This window comes from Bactrocera dorsalis, chromosome 1, assembly GCF_023373825.1.
Source record: "Bactrocera dorsalis isolate Fly_Bdor chromosome 1, ASM2337382v1, whole genome shotgun sequence".
NCBI classification, from domain to species: Eukaryota; Metazoa; Arthropoda; class Insecta; order Diptera; family Tephritidae; genus Bactrocera; species Bactrocera dorsalis.
Genome location: NC_064303.1, coordinates 65,764,501 through 65,781,414, shown reverse-complemented (window position 1 = coordinate 65,781,414; position 16,914 = coordinate 65,764,501). Strand labels below are relative to the sequence as shown.

The window sequence follows — 16,914 nt, the reverse complement described above, 5'->3', positions numbered from 1 at the left end:
TTAAATAAAGACGCGTCTTCATTTTTTATCGCAATTAATTCTCGACAGGCAATTAGGCTTTTCTATTTTACTCGCGCATTCCCTAAGTTATATTTTCGCTTCTCAAAAACGCTTGAGAATTTTCATGGCGCCCGAGCAGGGACTTTGTGCGTGAGCTAAGAATATTTTATTTGACTTTCGTTTTAATTAACCATTATCGCTTTTAATTGTCTTTCAATCGTCGGTTTTCGGTCTTCGCGAAGTGAAGTGGAAAAACCAAATTAAAGAACATAAACATTAAACAAAAAACAAAGAAATATAAATTGGAAGTGACCAAGTTGTGCAGTGCAGTGATAGTGATACCTAACTACATGAAAAATAAAAATAAAACATAGAATATAAACATGAAACTAAAGCGAGACTAAAAAGGAAAAAGTGGTGGCAAAATTAGTTAATACTTATATATATATGTAAATACGAGGAGTGATTAATGCTTACATACATACGTGAATACCTTGAAAAATAAAGTGGCTAAATGAAAAAGCAAATATATACGTGAAACAAAAAATTTAAACATAATATAAAAACGAAATATAAATATACATACGTACATACATAAACGTGAAGTGGAGTGCTATATAAATACTTACCCATATAGCCACTATAAAATCAAAAAAAAAAAAAAAGAAGGGAAGTATTGTGAAGTGTGTGCATATAGGTTCATACGTATATATTGGGTTGTCAAAAAAGTCTTGCGGTATTTTCGCTAGTTGGCGCTGAAAGCGCGTAGTTCTAGTTTTATTCGTCGCATCGGGTCATGCTAAACCTTTTTGGAAAGCTCATTTCATTTCGCTAACACGTGTTTGATTGATTGTCGTTTCTTTTAAATCGTTCGTGAGTTAGAGCGTCGAAAACATGGAGCAAAATAAAGAGAAAATACGGCATATTTTACAGTACTACTACGATAAAGGCAAAAATGCATCTCAAGCCGCCAATAAAATTTATGCAGTTTATGGACCCGATACAGTTTCCATTTCCACCGCACAACGATGGTTTCAACGTTTTCGTTCTGGTGTAGAGGTGGTCGAAGATGCGCCACGCTCCGGGAGCCCTTTCGTCGAAAATTGCGATAAAATCGTTGAATTGATCGAAAGAGACCGGCATAGTAGTCATCAAACCGTTATAAACCATTTGAAGAAGCTTGGAGTCACTAAGAAGCTCGATGTATGGGTGCCACACGAATTGATTCAATAAAAATACCGCAAGACTTTTTTGACAACCCAAATAAATATAATTCGCATATAACTAAAGAAAATAAAAAGTGGTACTTACAAGTGTACGAGGTGAATTATTTATGCGGTACAGTGGTGGGTGCATATAAAAGAACAAAAAGTTTCTGCCCTAACCAAAAAAAAAAAAAAAAATATATATATATATATATATATATATACATATATATATATATATATATATATATATATATATATATACATATATATATATATGTATATATACTTATATATATATATTAAGTTACAGTTTAAAAAACAGCAAAACTATTTGAAGTGCCGCAAATTAAAAAAACCGGTAAGCCCAAAAAACCTTTGCAATCATCCGTTGCTGCGGTAATTACTTCGTTGCCATCACTTCGCTGTTATCGCACCGCTGCCATCAACCCGCCGCTACCACAACGCCACTGCTGCCATCGTCGCTGCTGCCATCAAGCCGCCGCTACCATCGTCGCCGCTGCTGCCATCGTCGCTGCTACCATCAAACCGCTGCTGCCATCAAACCGCTGCTGCCATCAACCCCGCTGTCGTCGTGGGGATTAGCTACCGCTGCATTCTCTGAAAAAGGGACGTAAGCGCCGGCAAACAGCCGGCGCACCAAGTAACGAGTGTGATTTACTGAAAGCAGTGCAAACAAAAAAAAAGCAAACATCAAAACAAGTGCACTTTCAGTTTTTGGCTCTCCCTTTTCACTTTTCACTTTATACATATTACATTTTATTACTAGAAAATACATATGTATATATGCTTATACATACATACACATATTTATTATTACGTATATTGTGATTTACATATACGAATTCAAAGTGAACAAGAGATTCAGGGATCTTGCGGTAGGAAAAAATTATTAATTGCAAAATTAAATTATCTCGTTTTTCGCAATTTTTTTCGATCCGCGTTTGCAATTATCGGTCGTTTTTTCACAATTTTTGACGATTTTCGTTCGGATATTTTTCGATTAAATTATTTTATTGTGCTATTGCTCATTTTGCTCATTTATTGATTTGGCTTTCGTATACTTGAGAATCGATATTATTATTATTTTTTTCGTTTTCGTAACCGATTCCAAATATATTTGTTGCCAACTTTTATTGCTATTGGTTTGGCTTTCGTATATTTGGGAATCGACATATATTTTTTCGTTTTCGTTATCGAAAAATGAGCAAGCCAAAGCCAACTCTCGCAAACCTGTCTTCAAATAAGGAGTTGACGGACTTAAAATCGTTAAGACGTCAAAAACGGTTGCGAAAAGAAGTATTTTGCGCATTAAAACGGGCCTTCTCGAAAAGACTATGTCTTTAGATCCAATAGAATTGTAATGTCGTTTAGATATATTAAATTCACATAGTGAAAAATTAATGAAATGTCAATCAAAGATTGAAGAAATTGATGAGGACGACATGGCCCGAGGGGAGTTAGAGGACATAATCGTTGAAACGAAGTCCATAATTAAGTCAATTTTAGCTAAAAATAAAACTTCATTGCCGAAACATCTTTTGTAGCTTCTCACAGCTCAAGGCTCCCTAAAATGAATTTGCCAAAATTCAAGGGAGAATATTCAGAATTCAAAAATTTTATGAGTTTGTTCGAGAGCTTGGTTCATAACGATCCAAATATCCCAGATATAGAAAAATTTAACCATTTGGTAAATTGTCTATCTGGAGAGGCTCTGGGAACAGTTAAAGCGTTTCAGATGTCGGATGAAAATTATCCGAAAAAAGTTTATTACAATAAATGTTTGATATTTTTCAATACAATATCTAAACTTTTTGACCTGCCAACAATCCTAAAGCCTTCTGCGCCTTCCCTGCGTTCAATGATTGACGAAGTGTCAGCGGTATATGATTCATTGCTATCGCTGGGCGATGAAAAACAAATAACGAACGCAATAATCATACACATTGTAATGACAAAGGTTGACCCTGCCACTTGATCCAAATAGGCACTGGACTATGACAAACTGCCACTGTGGAAGGACTGTAAAGCCACCCTAAATCGAAGATACCAGCAGCTGTCAGCGGAAGGAGCATCACACTCTAGGACCTACATAGCCTACAAGCAATGCGAACCATGGGAAATAACAACTTATGGATAGGACCAAATCGGCGCTAGTTGCAGCAAATACGAGGCAGCCAACAGTGCAAATCGAGGGATCACCATCTAACTGCCTGCCCTACTTCCAGAGCTCTTCCGGTGCAACAGAGGTTCGAGTTCGTCAAATCGGTACCCTTATGCATAAATTGCTTGCGTAAGGGACATACCGTTTCCAAATGCAGAGCGGATCGATGTCGTGTGTGCAATTGATCGCATCATACACTGTTGCACCAATATCCAGTCTCTTTCCCCGCTGCACCTCATCCGCAACCATCCACCACACATGCCATGCATACTGCGAGTATGCCAGATCGGGTAACGTTGCAACAGCAGTAATTTTAGTGAGGACCAGCTGTGGGGATTACCTGCCTGCCAGAGCTTTGCTGGACTCAGGCTCCCAGGTCAACTTTATGATGGAGAACTTGGCAAAGAAGTTGCGGATTTGACGTCAGCACAAAATATTAAGGAATTGGCAATTCCAATACAAAAGTGGGCTCAAAACTGAACGCGTTTGTCAAGTCGCGGTTAAATAATTTTGAATTTCGGTATTCTGGGTAATGTGATGCATTTCGGCAAATCATCCAGACCATAACATCAATGTTAGTGGCTGGAAAATTCCGCACAATATTGAATTGGCGGATCCAGAATTCCATAAAAAATTGCTTCGTGTGGTCGCATACATATTACGATGGATCAGACGACCACCAAAATCCTTCATGGGACAAGATCTGACTTCATAAGAGCTAAACTTGAGTTTTCTAAAAATTGCACAAGTGGTCCAACATTCAGAATTTTCGGATGTTATTCAAAAATTGCATAAAGGTACCACGCTACCCGCAAACTTGCAAAAACTCAACCCGTTTTTGCATGAGTACTCCGGTATGTCGCTGTCATTCAAATTAATTCGAGTAAGAGGTCGCCTATTAAATGCACCTCTCCCATACGATGCCAAATTTCCGCTTTTATTAAATCAAAGTTCGCACTTCGTTATAACGTATTTACGGTTCCTGCACATTCGAAATCACCACGCTGGGGCTAGAGCGTTGGTTGCGCTTCTTCGAGAACGCATATGGCTAATTTATGTCCGAGATACTTGCAGTAGAACCGTAAGAAACTGTATACATTGTTTTCATTACAAGCCGAAGTTGCAAAACAAAATAATGGGAAATTTGCCAGTCGAAAGACTTCGAGCACTACGGCCCTTTCTTATATGTGGCGTAGATTTTTGTGGTCCGATATACACAACGTTAAAAATACGCGGCCGACCACCCGTAAAAACATATTTTGCAGTTTTCGTTTGCTTTACTTCCAAAGCAGTACATTTAGAATTAGTTTCGGACCTATCTTCTAATTCATTTATTATCGCACTAAAAAGGTTCATAGGACGCCGAGGAATCCCGACGAAGATATTCAGCGACAACGCCACCAATTTCGTCGGCGCAGATCGGAAGCTGTGCGAATTGAAGGAGGCGTTTCTAGCAATGGGTCCAGAACTGAAGAGATTCGCAGCAAATGAAGGGTGCAGCTTCATCTTTATACCACCGCGGGCGCCGCATTTCGGCGGATTATAGGAAGCTGCGGTGAAGTCCGCCAAACACCACATCCTTCGGGTAACCGGTAGCGCGCTACTCACAGCAGAGGAGTTAGCAACAGTGTTGGCCGAAGTGGAGGCCATCCTCAACTCTCGCCCTCTAGTCCCTCTGAGCCAAGATCCCAACGACGGCGAGGCGTTAACACCAGCGCATCTATTAATAGGATGCTCCCTGCGGGCATTACCCCCAGAGAAGGTGCCAGTGGACCCAGTTCGTTGTTGCGAGAGATGGCAACTTGTTTGCTGTCTCAAGCAACAGTTCTGGCGACAGTGGTCCGAAGTATACCTGACGGATCTTCAGGAGCGAGTTAAGGAACATGTGTTACTTATCACATTTTTGTACCGAAAACATAAATTATCAACTGGTAACATAAACAAACAATAACAATAGTCTCGCCTAGCATCATAAATGTAACAAACAAAATGCATGCACGAAAATGTAAACTGCACCAAACTATCTCATTAGCAAGTAAGCAAACATTGTAAATGCACTATCAATACAACAAACAATATATCTGTAAACAAACCTAAACAAATAATATAATCTGTATCTAACAAAATATCAATTAGTAATAAGTAAACATACTAGTTAGTATAAATAGAAGTAAGATTATGAAAAATAGGCAGTAAGAAATTATGAATAAAAAAGGCAACACGATAATAAGTGTACTGCCCAAATAAATATAATTTCTTTACTCGCCACAAACAACAGTTTGTTAACTGGGGGCTCAACCGGTCTTAAAGCCATTTTTAGCCTGCGGTAACGGATAAAATAAAATTTAAAAGCAAATTCCACGAGAAGTAGGACTTCCACACACAAGGTTCTATAAAGCGGACAGACGGCAAATCCTGAAACACTGGATAGCGGCAACCACAAAAAATAACATAAAAACAACGTCCTGAAAAAGCGGATCTCAAAAGTTCCTGAAAAATTGGAAGCAGCAGGGACAAGTCTTAGACGAAAGATCATCAAGCTGGAATCTCATAAAAAGAGACAGAAGCTTTTTAATTTGAATCGTCCTTTACTCAACGCTAATCCAAAGATGTCTGCGCAGGAAATAGCAAGCCTCAAGGCTCAAATTGCGACCTTAACTGCATCTCTAACAGAAAACCGAGAAAGGGTGGCTACCCTAGAACATAGTCTGCAATCGAATATAAGGACTATCGAAAAGCTCGATGATTGCAAGCCAAATATCGCCTACGAATCGCAGATCAACCTAGATGTCTTCAAGTCGTTACCAGACTTCACGGGCAACAGAAATCAGTACAAATCCTGGAGGAAACGTGCATGGACATGGAAAACATAAAAGAATATGCCACAACCCCAACATATTACACTGCACTCTCGATACTGCATTCAAAAATTCAAGGAGAGGCAGCCGACATATTAATTAACCACAAAACAATGTTCAATTTTTAATCGATAATAAATCGACTGGACTACACTTATGCAGACCAGAGGCCTTTATACGTGTTACTGGATGAGATGAAAAAAATAATATATATATTTCATTGTGAAGTCAGCAAGGAATTGAATCTTGCCCTAACTAAAATCGAGGTGGACAGCTCCGATGAATCTCCAAAAATGCGACCCAAGAAGCAATCAGAACATTCATACTTGGCTTGAATAGCAAGTATACCAGCGGCACCCACTACGCTATCGCTTGCACTACAAGCCATGACAACGTGAATTGCCAATTTGATGCTATGCAGTACAACAACCAGAGACAGTACAACAACCAGAGACAATACAACAACATGCAGTATCAACCAAACAGAAGTTACCACAATGACCAGCGAAGATACAAGCCAAACGTGCAAGTGCAATATACCCAAAGTGCACCACCGCAGCAGTGCCAACCAATGGACGTAGATTCCTCACGCCAATACAGAAGACCCACCAACTTCAACGCCGCACCTATACAAAAGAACTATGACCGCCAAATGCACGGATTATCTCCAAACAACCCATTTCGAGGAGAGCCACAAAAGAGGCACCAAAATCCTTCATCACGCAACTACGTCGCACCACAGAAGATACAACGTGTAAACCAAACATATGAAGAAGAACTAGACTCTCTTGCCCCACAACAAAGCGACGATGATTACAAGACAGGCTCTGTTTTTTTAGGCGAGTGAATGAATTGCCGTGTCTGCAACGCCACTGCTAAATATTCTTATCAACACCGGAGCAACAAACAATTATATAAGCACTAAATGTAATCTTGGTGAGTCTATTCCAACTAAACCTATTAAAGTGAAACCCCTTCATGGTTTCTCAATAACAAAATCAAAAAAAAAATAGTATCAGTATTAGATAATTTGTTTACATTTTTTGAAACTGATGCATTAGAAGAATTTGATATGCTTCTAGGTGAACAGGGACTTAGAACTCTAAAAGCAGAGATTAATCTTTTCGGGTACAAGCTCAGTTATAAATATAGGGCCAAGAAAGAAAGTGATACTTTGCAAAAATTAAATTATACAGTAAGCAAGGAAGAATATAGATCTAAAATTGAAAAAATAATGCAACAAAATGAACTCAATATTACCATTTACTACTACAGTACAAGCCACAATTAGGACGAAAACTGACGATCCTATTTGGACAAAACAATTTCCGGTCCCTATATCTGATAATGATTTTATTAACAAAGAAATAAATAAACTTTTAGAAAATGAAATAATCCAACCTAGTAAAAGTCCATACAATTCACCCATTTGGACAGTTGCTAAAAAAGGTACTGATGAAAAAGGGAAACCTAAAAGCAAAATGGTTGTAGACTTTCAAAAGCTAAATGCTCAAACTATTACAGATAGATATCCCATGCCTGATGTAGGCATGACAATACAGAATCTTGGTAAAGCAAAATTATTTACAACTTTAGATTTAGAATCTGGATTTCATCCAATTCTTATTAAAGAATCTGACAGAGAAAAATCAGCTTTCAGCATAAATGGAGCCAAATATGAATTTCTTCGTATGCCTTTCGGACTGTAAAATGCTCCGTCAATTTTTCAAAGGTGTATAGATGACATCTTAAGAACATATATTGGAAAATTTGCCTATGCCTACATAGACGACGTTCTCATTTACTCTTCTTCTCCTGAAGAGCATATCGAGCACATACGTATAATTGTAAAGGCACTTCATCAAGCTAACATGAAGATTTCCAATGAGAAATCACACTTCTTTAAAGATTCCGTAGAGTATTTGGGACACATAATTAAATTTAATAAAATTACTGTTGATCTAGTAAAAATACAAACCATAAAAGATTTTCCCATGCCTACTTCACTAAAAGAACTCAGATCCTTTTTAGGTCTTGCAAGTTATTATAGAAAATTCATAAAAAATTTTGCAGCCATTGTCAAACCACTTACTACGTTTCTCAGAGGAAAAAACGATGGCATATCAAAGACTCAAATCAAGACAAAAAGAAGAATTGCAAGCTCAGGTTGAACTCTTCCAACCAAATTTTAACAAACCTTTCGAATTAACCACAGAGGCTAGTTATTAAGCGATAGGAGATGTATTATCGCAAAATAAAAAACCCATATCATTTATTTCACGAACACTTAGCCAAACCGAACAGAATTACTCTACAAACGAAAAAGAGTTACTCGCAATTGTGTTCGCCTTACAAAAGCTTCGAAATTCATTTCGATCATCAATCTTTAATTTTTGCCATATCGGAAAAAACCCCAAATACAAAATTAAAAAGATAGAAAATTTTCATCGAAGAATACGGCGCTAAAATCACTTACAAACCTGGTCAACAGAACGTTGTTGCTGATGCACTTTCCCGCCAACAAATTAATAACACATCTAATTCTAATACAGAAAACGTGTAAAGCAACCATTAAATTGCTTTAAAAATCAAATTATTATAAAACAATCAGACGCAAACCCCACCCAAGTATCATCCCAAAATATCTTTTCTAACAGTAGACATACAATTTTTTTTAACACTAAAACTGAGCTATTGGACAGATTAAAAAATGTAATCAAACCACAAGTTGTAAACGCTCTACAAATAGATGAACAAATATTATTTTTCGTTGAAAATGATATTATCAGTGCATTCCACACTGTGTCTATTGTTCTAACTCATAAAACGGTTGAAGACATAACCGAAATCGAAAAACAAAAAGAAATCATAAATGACACACATAGACGTGCACACAGAAATTACAAAAATAACGCACAGGAAATTTCGTTAAAATATTACTGGCCAAACATACGAGACGACTGTAAAAAATAAGTACAAGACTGTGACATCTGTCTCACAAACAAATACGAACGCCGACCAAACAAACAACCGATTGGTGCAGCACCAACACCAAACAAAGTAGGAGAATACATACACTTAGATTTATTCTATATGAGTGATAACATATGTATACATTAGCTCAACTGACAAATACTCAAAATTTTGCCACTTCAGACAAATACCTTGAAGAAAAGATATACATATACAAGTATGTCGACGAGATAATTTCACAAATATACCCAAACGCAAAGTTTCTAATGACTGATAACGAATTATCATTTACAAGCCTATGTGCACAATAAATTTATAAAAGGTTACAAATAGCGCACACCAAAAGGCCAGCGTTTCATTCTACTACAAACGGACAATTAGAGCGTACGCACAGCACAATAATTGAACTCGCGAAAGTTTTGGCAGACCAGCACAATTCAGTACCTGAAGAACAGATATTTGAAGCCGTTCGGCAATACAATAAAACGATCCATTCGGTAACCAACGAGAAACCCGAGGACGTGTTCTTCAATCAAAAGGGGTATCCTGACATCCACGAACGTCTACAAGAAAATCAGGAACGAGTCTTACGTTATCAGAATCGTAATCGACAGCAGCTGAATTATAGACAAGGTGACGTCATATTTGTGAAGACGCACAGGCGAAATAAAAACGTGAAAAAATACGCGAAACAAATTGTTAAAGAAGACAACGGAAGGACGGTAACGACAAATAGGGGACGTGTTATTCACAAAGATAACATAAGAGTACAGGCATGTACAGAATAATTTTTTTTCATTATTACACTATCGCATTATGCAACAACATAATAGATTTAAAAAACAAAAAATGTGTGCTTGTTGAAACTGACCCGGTTTACATTTACCAGAATAGTTCGTTTTTATATCACATTTCAAATTTGTCCAACGTCCTTGCACCTTACGACGAGATAATGAAATCTTCATATAATTTAGAAAACCAGCCTGAAACAAAAATTTTAGTAAATAAAATTAAAACTTTAAATAATCAACTCATTCCAAATATTTACAGGCCTAAAAGATCAATTAACTTTCTTGGTTCTGCGCTAAAATTTATAACTGGTACACCAGATCATGACGATCTTATAGAAATCAAAACGTCAATTAATATGCTTATAGAAAATAATAATAAACCAAAAAGCATTAATTCGCAGTTTAAAAGAATACTTGAAACACTCGATCCTAAAGCAATAAATGAGAATTTAATTATAGCAGAAATTTATAATGAATTGCAAACAATTACAAACACTATTTATTTTGCGAAAAATAACAATTTTACTCTGGCATACTTAATTTAAATGATGTGTATGAATTAATAAACCATGAGGAGTTGGATCTTCCCCTTATTAATATATTGGAATATTCTGACACCCATATTAGTTACTTAGAACAAGCTATAATTACAATTTACAAATATCCAATACTCGAAACTAAATGTAGACTATATAATGTATACCCTTTAGCACATAAGCATGGTAAAATAATTTTAGATCCTAAGATAGCAAAATGTAATAATTATCAAAGAATTTCAAAATGTAAGAATTATTTCAATAGTTTTATTTGTAAATCAGAACCCTCTGATAATTGTACTACAAAAATTTTAAACGATAAATCAGCACAATGCGAAACAATTCATGAAAATAACGCTCCAATTCAAATTTTAGAAAACGGTCGCATCTTGACAGATTATGAGCATTCTTGGAATAATATGCCTATATCTGGCCCTAAATTAATTCATTTTTCAGAATCCACAAACATAGATGGCATTACATATTACAACCATCAACAACAACTCAGAGAAATCATACACAACCAGCACAGCGAAAAACTTGAAGTACTTCGCATTCTTTCCTCGAAATCAAATTACAAGTTCAGTAATATACAGGAAATTTCAACGTTTTTAATTCCTGTCGAAGAAAATCCAGTGCAGTTCACACTTATTATCATTATAGCATTTCTTACCTTCATAGCTACTATATATGGTTTAGTACACCTCTGCAAATATTGCCAAAATGTTAGAATGCTCAACAGACAACGACAAATCGACGGCTTATTTGAAATCGAACTGAACCGTCTACATCAACAGCAATTAGCAGCAAAGTAGTGAGGACGCTCCATTTTAACACGGAGGAGAGTTAAGGAACATGTGTTACTTATCACATTTTTGTACCGAAAACATAAATTATCAACTGGTAACATAAACAAACAATAACAATAGTCTCGCCTAGCATCATAAATGTAACAAACAAAATGCATGCACGAAAATGTAAACTGCACCAAACTATCTCATTAGCAAGTAAGCAAACATTGTAAATGCACTATCAATACAACAAACAATATATCCGTAAACAAACCTAAACAAATAATATAATCTGTATCTAACAAAATATCAACTAGTAATAAGTAAACATACTAGTTAGTATAAATAGAAGTAAGATTATGAAAAATAGGCAGTAAGAAATTATGAATAAAAAAGGCAACACGATAATAAGTGTACTGCCCAAATAAATATAATTTATTTTACTCTCGACAAACAACAGTTTGTTAACTAGCGCAACAAGCGGCTGCACCCCAAACGCAATATGCAGCTCAACGACCTCGTTCTCGTCCACGAGGACAACGTGCCGCCGCAGCATACGAACGATTAAGCGTCCCATCAGCAAACTGGCCGTGCTTCCATTGGATATTGAAGGAATCTGATCCTGTCAAGATGGCCGGTGTTGCGTCCAGCGACAAGATATATATGTATATTTAAACCTAAAATTAAAATTAAGAAAAATGAATTATAAAAATTATAAATTATTAAATTATTTAAATTATTGTATACTTACCTTAATAATACATTTGTAATACTAAAATATTACTCACCTTATTTACCTCAACGTAATCTTTTACAATATTTAACGAAAGTTACTATACTTTCCCCTTTTTTATACATATGAACATTACCACTAGTTTAAGCCGTTAGTTTTAAGATTTAGGCTAAGCAACTAAATGAAATTAAATAAAGGCAGTACTGTAATTGAACCGTGGAAACGATGGAACGCGTCTTCATTTTTTATCGCAATTAATTCTCGACAGGCAATTAGGCTTTTCTATTTTACTCGCACATTCCCTAAGTTATATTTTCGCTTCTCAAAAACGCTTGAGAATTTTCAGTATTCATTACAGGCACAATGAAATACTATTATAAGTCAAATACGTTCATTGAAATAACTCAAATTCACAGCGTGACATAGGAATATGAAAATTATGCCTCGTTTCAAATTTTATCGGTACTGGTTCAATTACGTCCATCTACAAACTCGATTGTTTTTGTACTAAGGCATCTACATATCAAGTTTTATCAAGATATCTCACTTTTCACTCAAGTTACAGCTTGCACGGAAGGACGGACGAACGGACAGACAGACAGGCAACCGGATTTCAATTTTTCTCGTCACCCTGACATTTATATATGTATATGTATATACCCTATATCTAACTCGTTTAGTATTAGATGATACGCACAACCATTAGGTGAACAAAAGTATAATACTCTGTAACAACTGGTTGCAAGAGTATAAAAACGATTATTTTTAATACTGCTATACTACTAAAGATAAGAATGGAATAGATTTTCAACAATAAAAATATCAACTGTTACTTTAAATATTAAAATAAACAAGTTTACTAAAAAATAAAGAGGAAAACTTATATTAAATGTATACAAATATGATTTACGAAATTTTTGCACATAGTACTTAAAAAGCCCGATTTTCAATCAGAAAAATTATGAGTATTTCGTCAGTGAACTCCAAGTATGGTGAAGATTGCAAGAGAATGAGTACGGAAAATTCTGAAAGCAAACTGGCCAAAGACCACAGCATGGACCGAAAACCCATCACAAACATTTTTAATAAAAGTTTGAGATTGAAAGCTTATAAGAAAAAAACGAATTAATCGGTCTAACCGAATGACAAAAGCAAATGAGAAGGAAAAGAAGTGATTTGTTTCACTCTATTTCTCAATAATCCATACATATCTATTCAACAAGAATCTGCACCGGCTCATAAAGCAAGAATTGTAGAGTAGTGGTACAAAGACAATATGCCGAACCAGTATTAACAGCAGCAAGAATGTCAACCTCGAAATCCAACGCAGAATAACTCGTGCCAACATGTGCTACTTCGGACCGAGTCGAGAAGTAAAGTTTTCTTTCGACGAACAAAGACCAAATTCTACAAGTCACTCAAGGACGATGGAAACATCTGATGATTTGGCGTTACGAGTTCTTGAGGAAGATTCTGCGAAAGATTTATGGTCCTTTGCGCATTGACCACGGCGAATATCCCATTCTATGGAACGAGCTGTAAGAAATAGGCGACGACATTGACATAGTTAAGTAAATTAAAGACAGAGGCTACGCTGGCTAGGTCATATTGTCTGAATGGACAAAAATCCTTTAGCTTTAAAAGTATTCGACCCAGTACCCGCCAGTGGAAGCAGAGGAAGAGGAAGACCTCCAGTTCGTTAGATAAACCAGGTGGAGAATAACCTGGCTTGGAATCTAAAATTGGCGTCAAGCAGCGAAAAGGAAGAATGACTGGCGCGCTATTGTCAAACTTTGTATTAAAAAAAGGTTGAAATTGAATTCAAGTTCACCGTGGTAGAAAACAAAAAAGATAATACAAATCTCCAATCTGTTATCTGTATTTATTCTATCTTTATCTGTATTTTCTGCACAATAACCAAATATTGTTAGAAATATTACGTAAATCACTCCACTCCCGTGTTTGTTTTTTAATATCAAACCTTTTTTGGGTTAAGTTATTATCGTAGTTTCATAAAGGATTTTGGCTCTATAGTTAAATCTATTACTGTAGTCCCAAACTGTGCAGATAAGTGGCAGCCAATCCAAAATAAATGCGACCAAACGTGATTAAAATCAGGTGCAGGCTTTTAATAGACAGAAATAGAAACAGGATTAGGTATCGGAAGACGTTATACCACATTACCTTTAACAAATTTCAAGATGGACTGCCGGCCGAGTCATTCAAATGCGATGGCGAAGAACTGATAAGGAGCATAATCAGCTTCTTTGTAGAATATGGTCGGACGAAAGTATGTCCGACGATTGGAATTTAAGTGTGCTCTACCAATCCACAAAAAAAGTGACCCCACAATCTGCACCAACTACCGTGGGATAAGCCTCCTTAACATCGCTTATAAGATTCTATCGAACGTACTATGTGAAAGATTAAAGCCCACTCAGCGGTGTCTACGCCAATAAAGATGAAGAGGAATACGGAGTTTATGATCTTAACTAAAGCACGGGCACGTATTTTTTTCCTTTTTACTTATGCTGACCTTGTAAGCAGTTCTGATGTCAACGGGGACAAATTTTTTCCGAGCGACTTCCGGAAATGTGGTCGTAATGGCCGAGTTTTGAATATTTTCCTTTGTAAATTTCGCAAAATTTTATTGACAGTTTTAATAAAATATTTAACTTTTTATGTGAAAAACAACAAGTAAGAGCGGCGGGGTCGACATGAGCTAAGTTTCGTTCGAACGAAAATAGCTTGCAAGAAAAGTTCGGAATTTATGCTCAGCGCAGTGAAACACTGCTAAATTTTATATTGAACTTATTAAAAAAACGCATTAATAAAGCTTGTATACCTCTCGATGACGAGCTTCTTCACGAATTTGTTCCCGTTGTTTTTCCAATTCGAACATCAGATCTCTCTCCATTTCAGATTTGGCGGCTTCTACTCTACGCATTACTTCTTTTTCAATTTCATCCTTACGCCTTATTAGTTCTTCTTCTACACGTTTTTTAACCAATAGCTCGATGCGCTTACTGGTTTCATCTTTAATTATCTAAGGAAATTTACAAAAAAAAGGTTTTTTGTTATATTCTTTTAAAATAGACCGTCTAAAATATAGTTAAGCAAGTATTACCTAAAAACTAAACATCAAAACAAAAAAAAAACATACACAGAATAATTTCAGAAAATGTGTAATAAATATATGTTCCCGCAATTTGCACAAATCAAAGTTGAGGAAATATTGTCAGGTGTTGACCAAACTTTGTATTTAAAAATGTTGAAATTGTATTCAAATTAATTTTTTCGACGAAACAGTGAATATATTTGAATTATATTTGGTATCATGTTATTGACTCACTTAGTTTCACTACTAGTATATATTGCTTCTTGTTCGAAATATTTACATCAAAATCAACATAATTAATTCAAATGATATACATAAATATATAGGCATTTGTGATATCAGCTTAACTAAAGAATAACTCATACATTGACTGATATCTTTCGCAAAAATTCTGGTAAAATAACGACAACCATTATGTCGTCGCTTAAATTGCAAAACAACATATCATCAAGTCACATCAAAATTCGAAATTGAGGTTTTTATTGATTAACATAATTAAATAATTCCGCTATCAGGTTTTTTTTTTGTTTCTATTTAATAGTCTGCCTGTTGGGTCACCCTAATGAGAGTGACCCTTGCTCCGGATAAAAGTAATGAATTGTTAATATAACTCTCTTTTCATCTCATTGCTTGTTGATAACTCAATTTACGTTGCTTACATTTATACACACATGTATACATACACATATTGTACTCATACTTTTCTTTACTTATGTTAATGCTCAAATCTTCTAAAGTGTAATTATGTATATACATACATTAGAACAACTTAACAAATAAATCACTCACTACTAAAAGGCTAGCCAGTGAAAAACGCTACTCCCTTCCTTCCTTTTCCTTCCTTATCGGCAAAATGTGTGCACAGTCAAAAACGTGGTAAAAACGCAGAAATCAGCCATCTTTGCTTTGTTTTCATTTGAACAATGTTGCCATTGCCCAATACGCATATATAGTTTTGAGCACATCTTTGTTTTCAATAACAATTTTTTACAATATAAAATATCAAAACTGAAAACAAACTATTAAAAATAGTTTATATATTTATAAATAATAGCATTTGACTCTGATTTTGAGTTATTTTAAGAAAATTTCAAACATATTGAACAGATTGAATTATAAAAGTTGATAATTACTGCAGTATATCGATATTGGCAACCTTGCGTTGTGAGAGAGCAATCAGCTGCGACGTTTGCGGCGGCAAAATCCAAATGTCGCGGATTCTCACGTCATCGTCACGTCAGAGAGAAAGGAGTAGCGTTTTTCACTGCTCAGTTACATTGCGCGCCCATAAGATAGGTCGTGCCAGCTGACACGACCCACGATTCTGCGTTGTTCACTGGCTAGCCTATAAACCGTGAACAAGAGCACACTGCACTTTAATTGTTTTACACCCCCGCATTTTAATAGAATAAAATAAAGCAAGAAAAACGCTTCTTGCTCCAACATTTGGAGCCCAACGTGGGGCAGTGTAAAATAAGTTTACTTTTTTGTAAAATTACTTTTCTGAAAAATTTCGAGAAACTCTAATTGTGATTATTATGCAATCGTTGCATCAATTGCTGTAAAAAGGTTACATACATATGCACGTCCAACAAATAGTTTACTGCACTAATCAGAGTATTAATTACATTCGCTGTTGTTGGTGGGTCCCTGGACTGATTTCAGTTCATTTGCATAACTGGTTTGCGACCGGATGATTTTTCTGGTGAGATTTTAAGAATTTC

General features: G+C 35.8%; 2 protein-coding genes across 7 annotated transcripts in view; both read right to left on the bottom strand.

Annotated features, from left to right (window-relative positions):
* LOC105233655 (UPF0430 protein CG31712) overlaps positions 1–16,914 on the bottom strand; it is a 112,717-nt gene that overhangs the window by 29,423 nt on the left and 66,380 nt on the right. For 5 of the 6 annotated variants that reach the window (XM_049462623.1, XM_049462628.1, XM_049462624.1 and 2 more), the window contains one exon: positions 14,918–15,118. The exons of the other annotated variant lie outside the window; for it this stretch is intronic. In XM_049462623.1, coding sequence (XP_049318580.1) covers positions 14,918–15,118 — 201 coding nt within the window. The remainder of the gene's footprint in view (positions 1–14,917; positions 15,119–16,914) is intronic. 6 annotated transcript variants of the gene reach the window in all.
* Positions 1–16,914, bottom strand: part of LOC105224069 (cyclin-dependent kinase 5 activator 1) — a 325,563-nt gene that overhangs the window by 256,381 nt on the left and 52,268 nt on the right. The window lies entirely within an intron of this gene.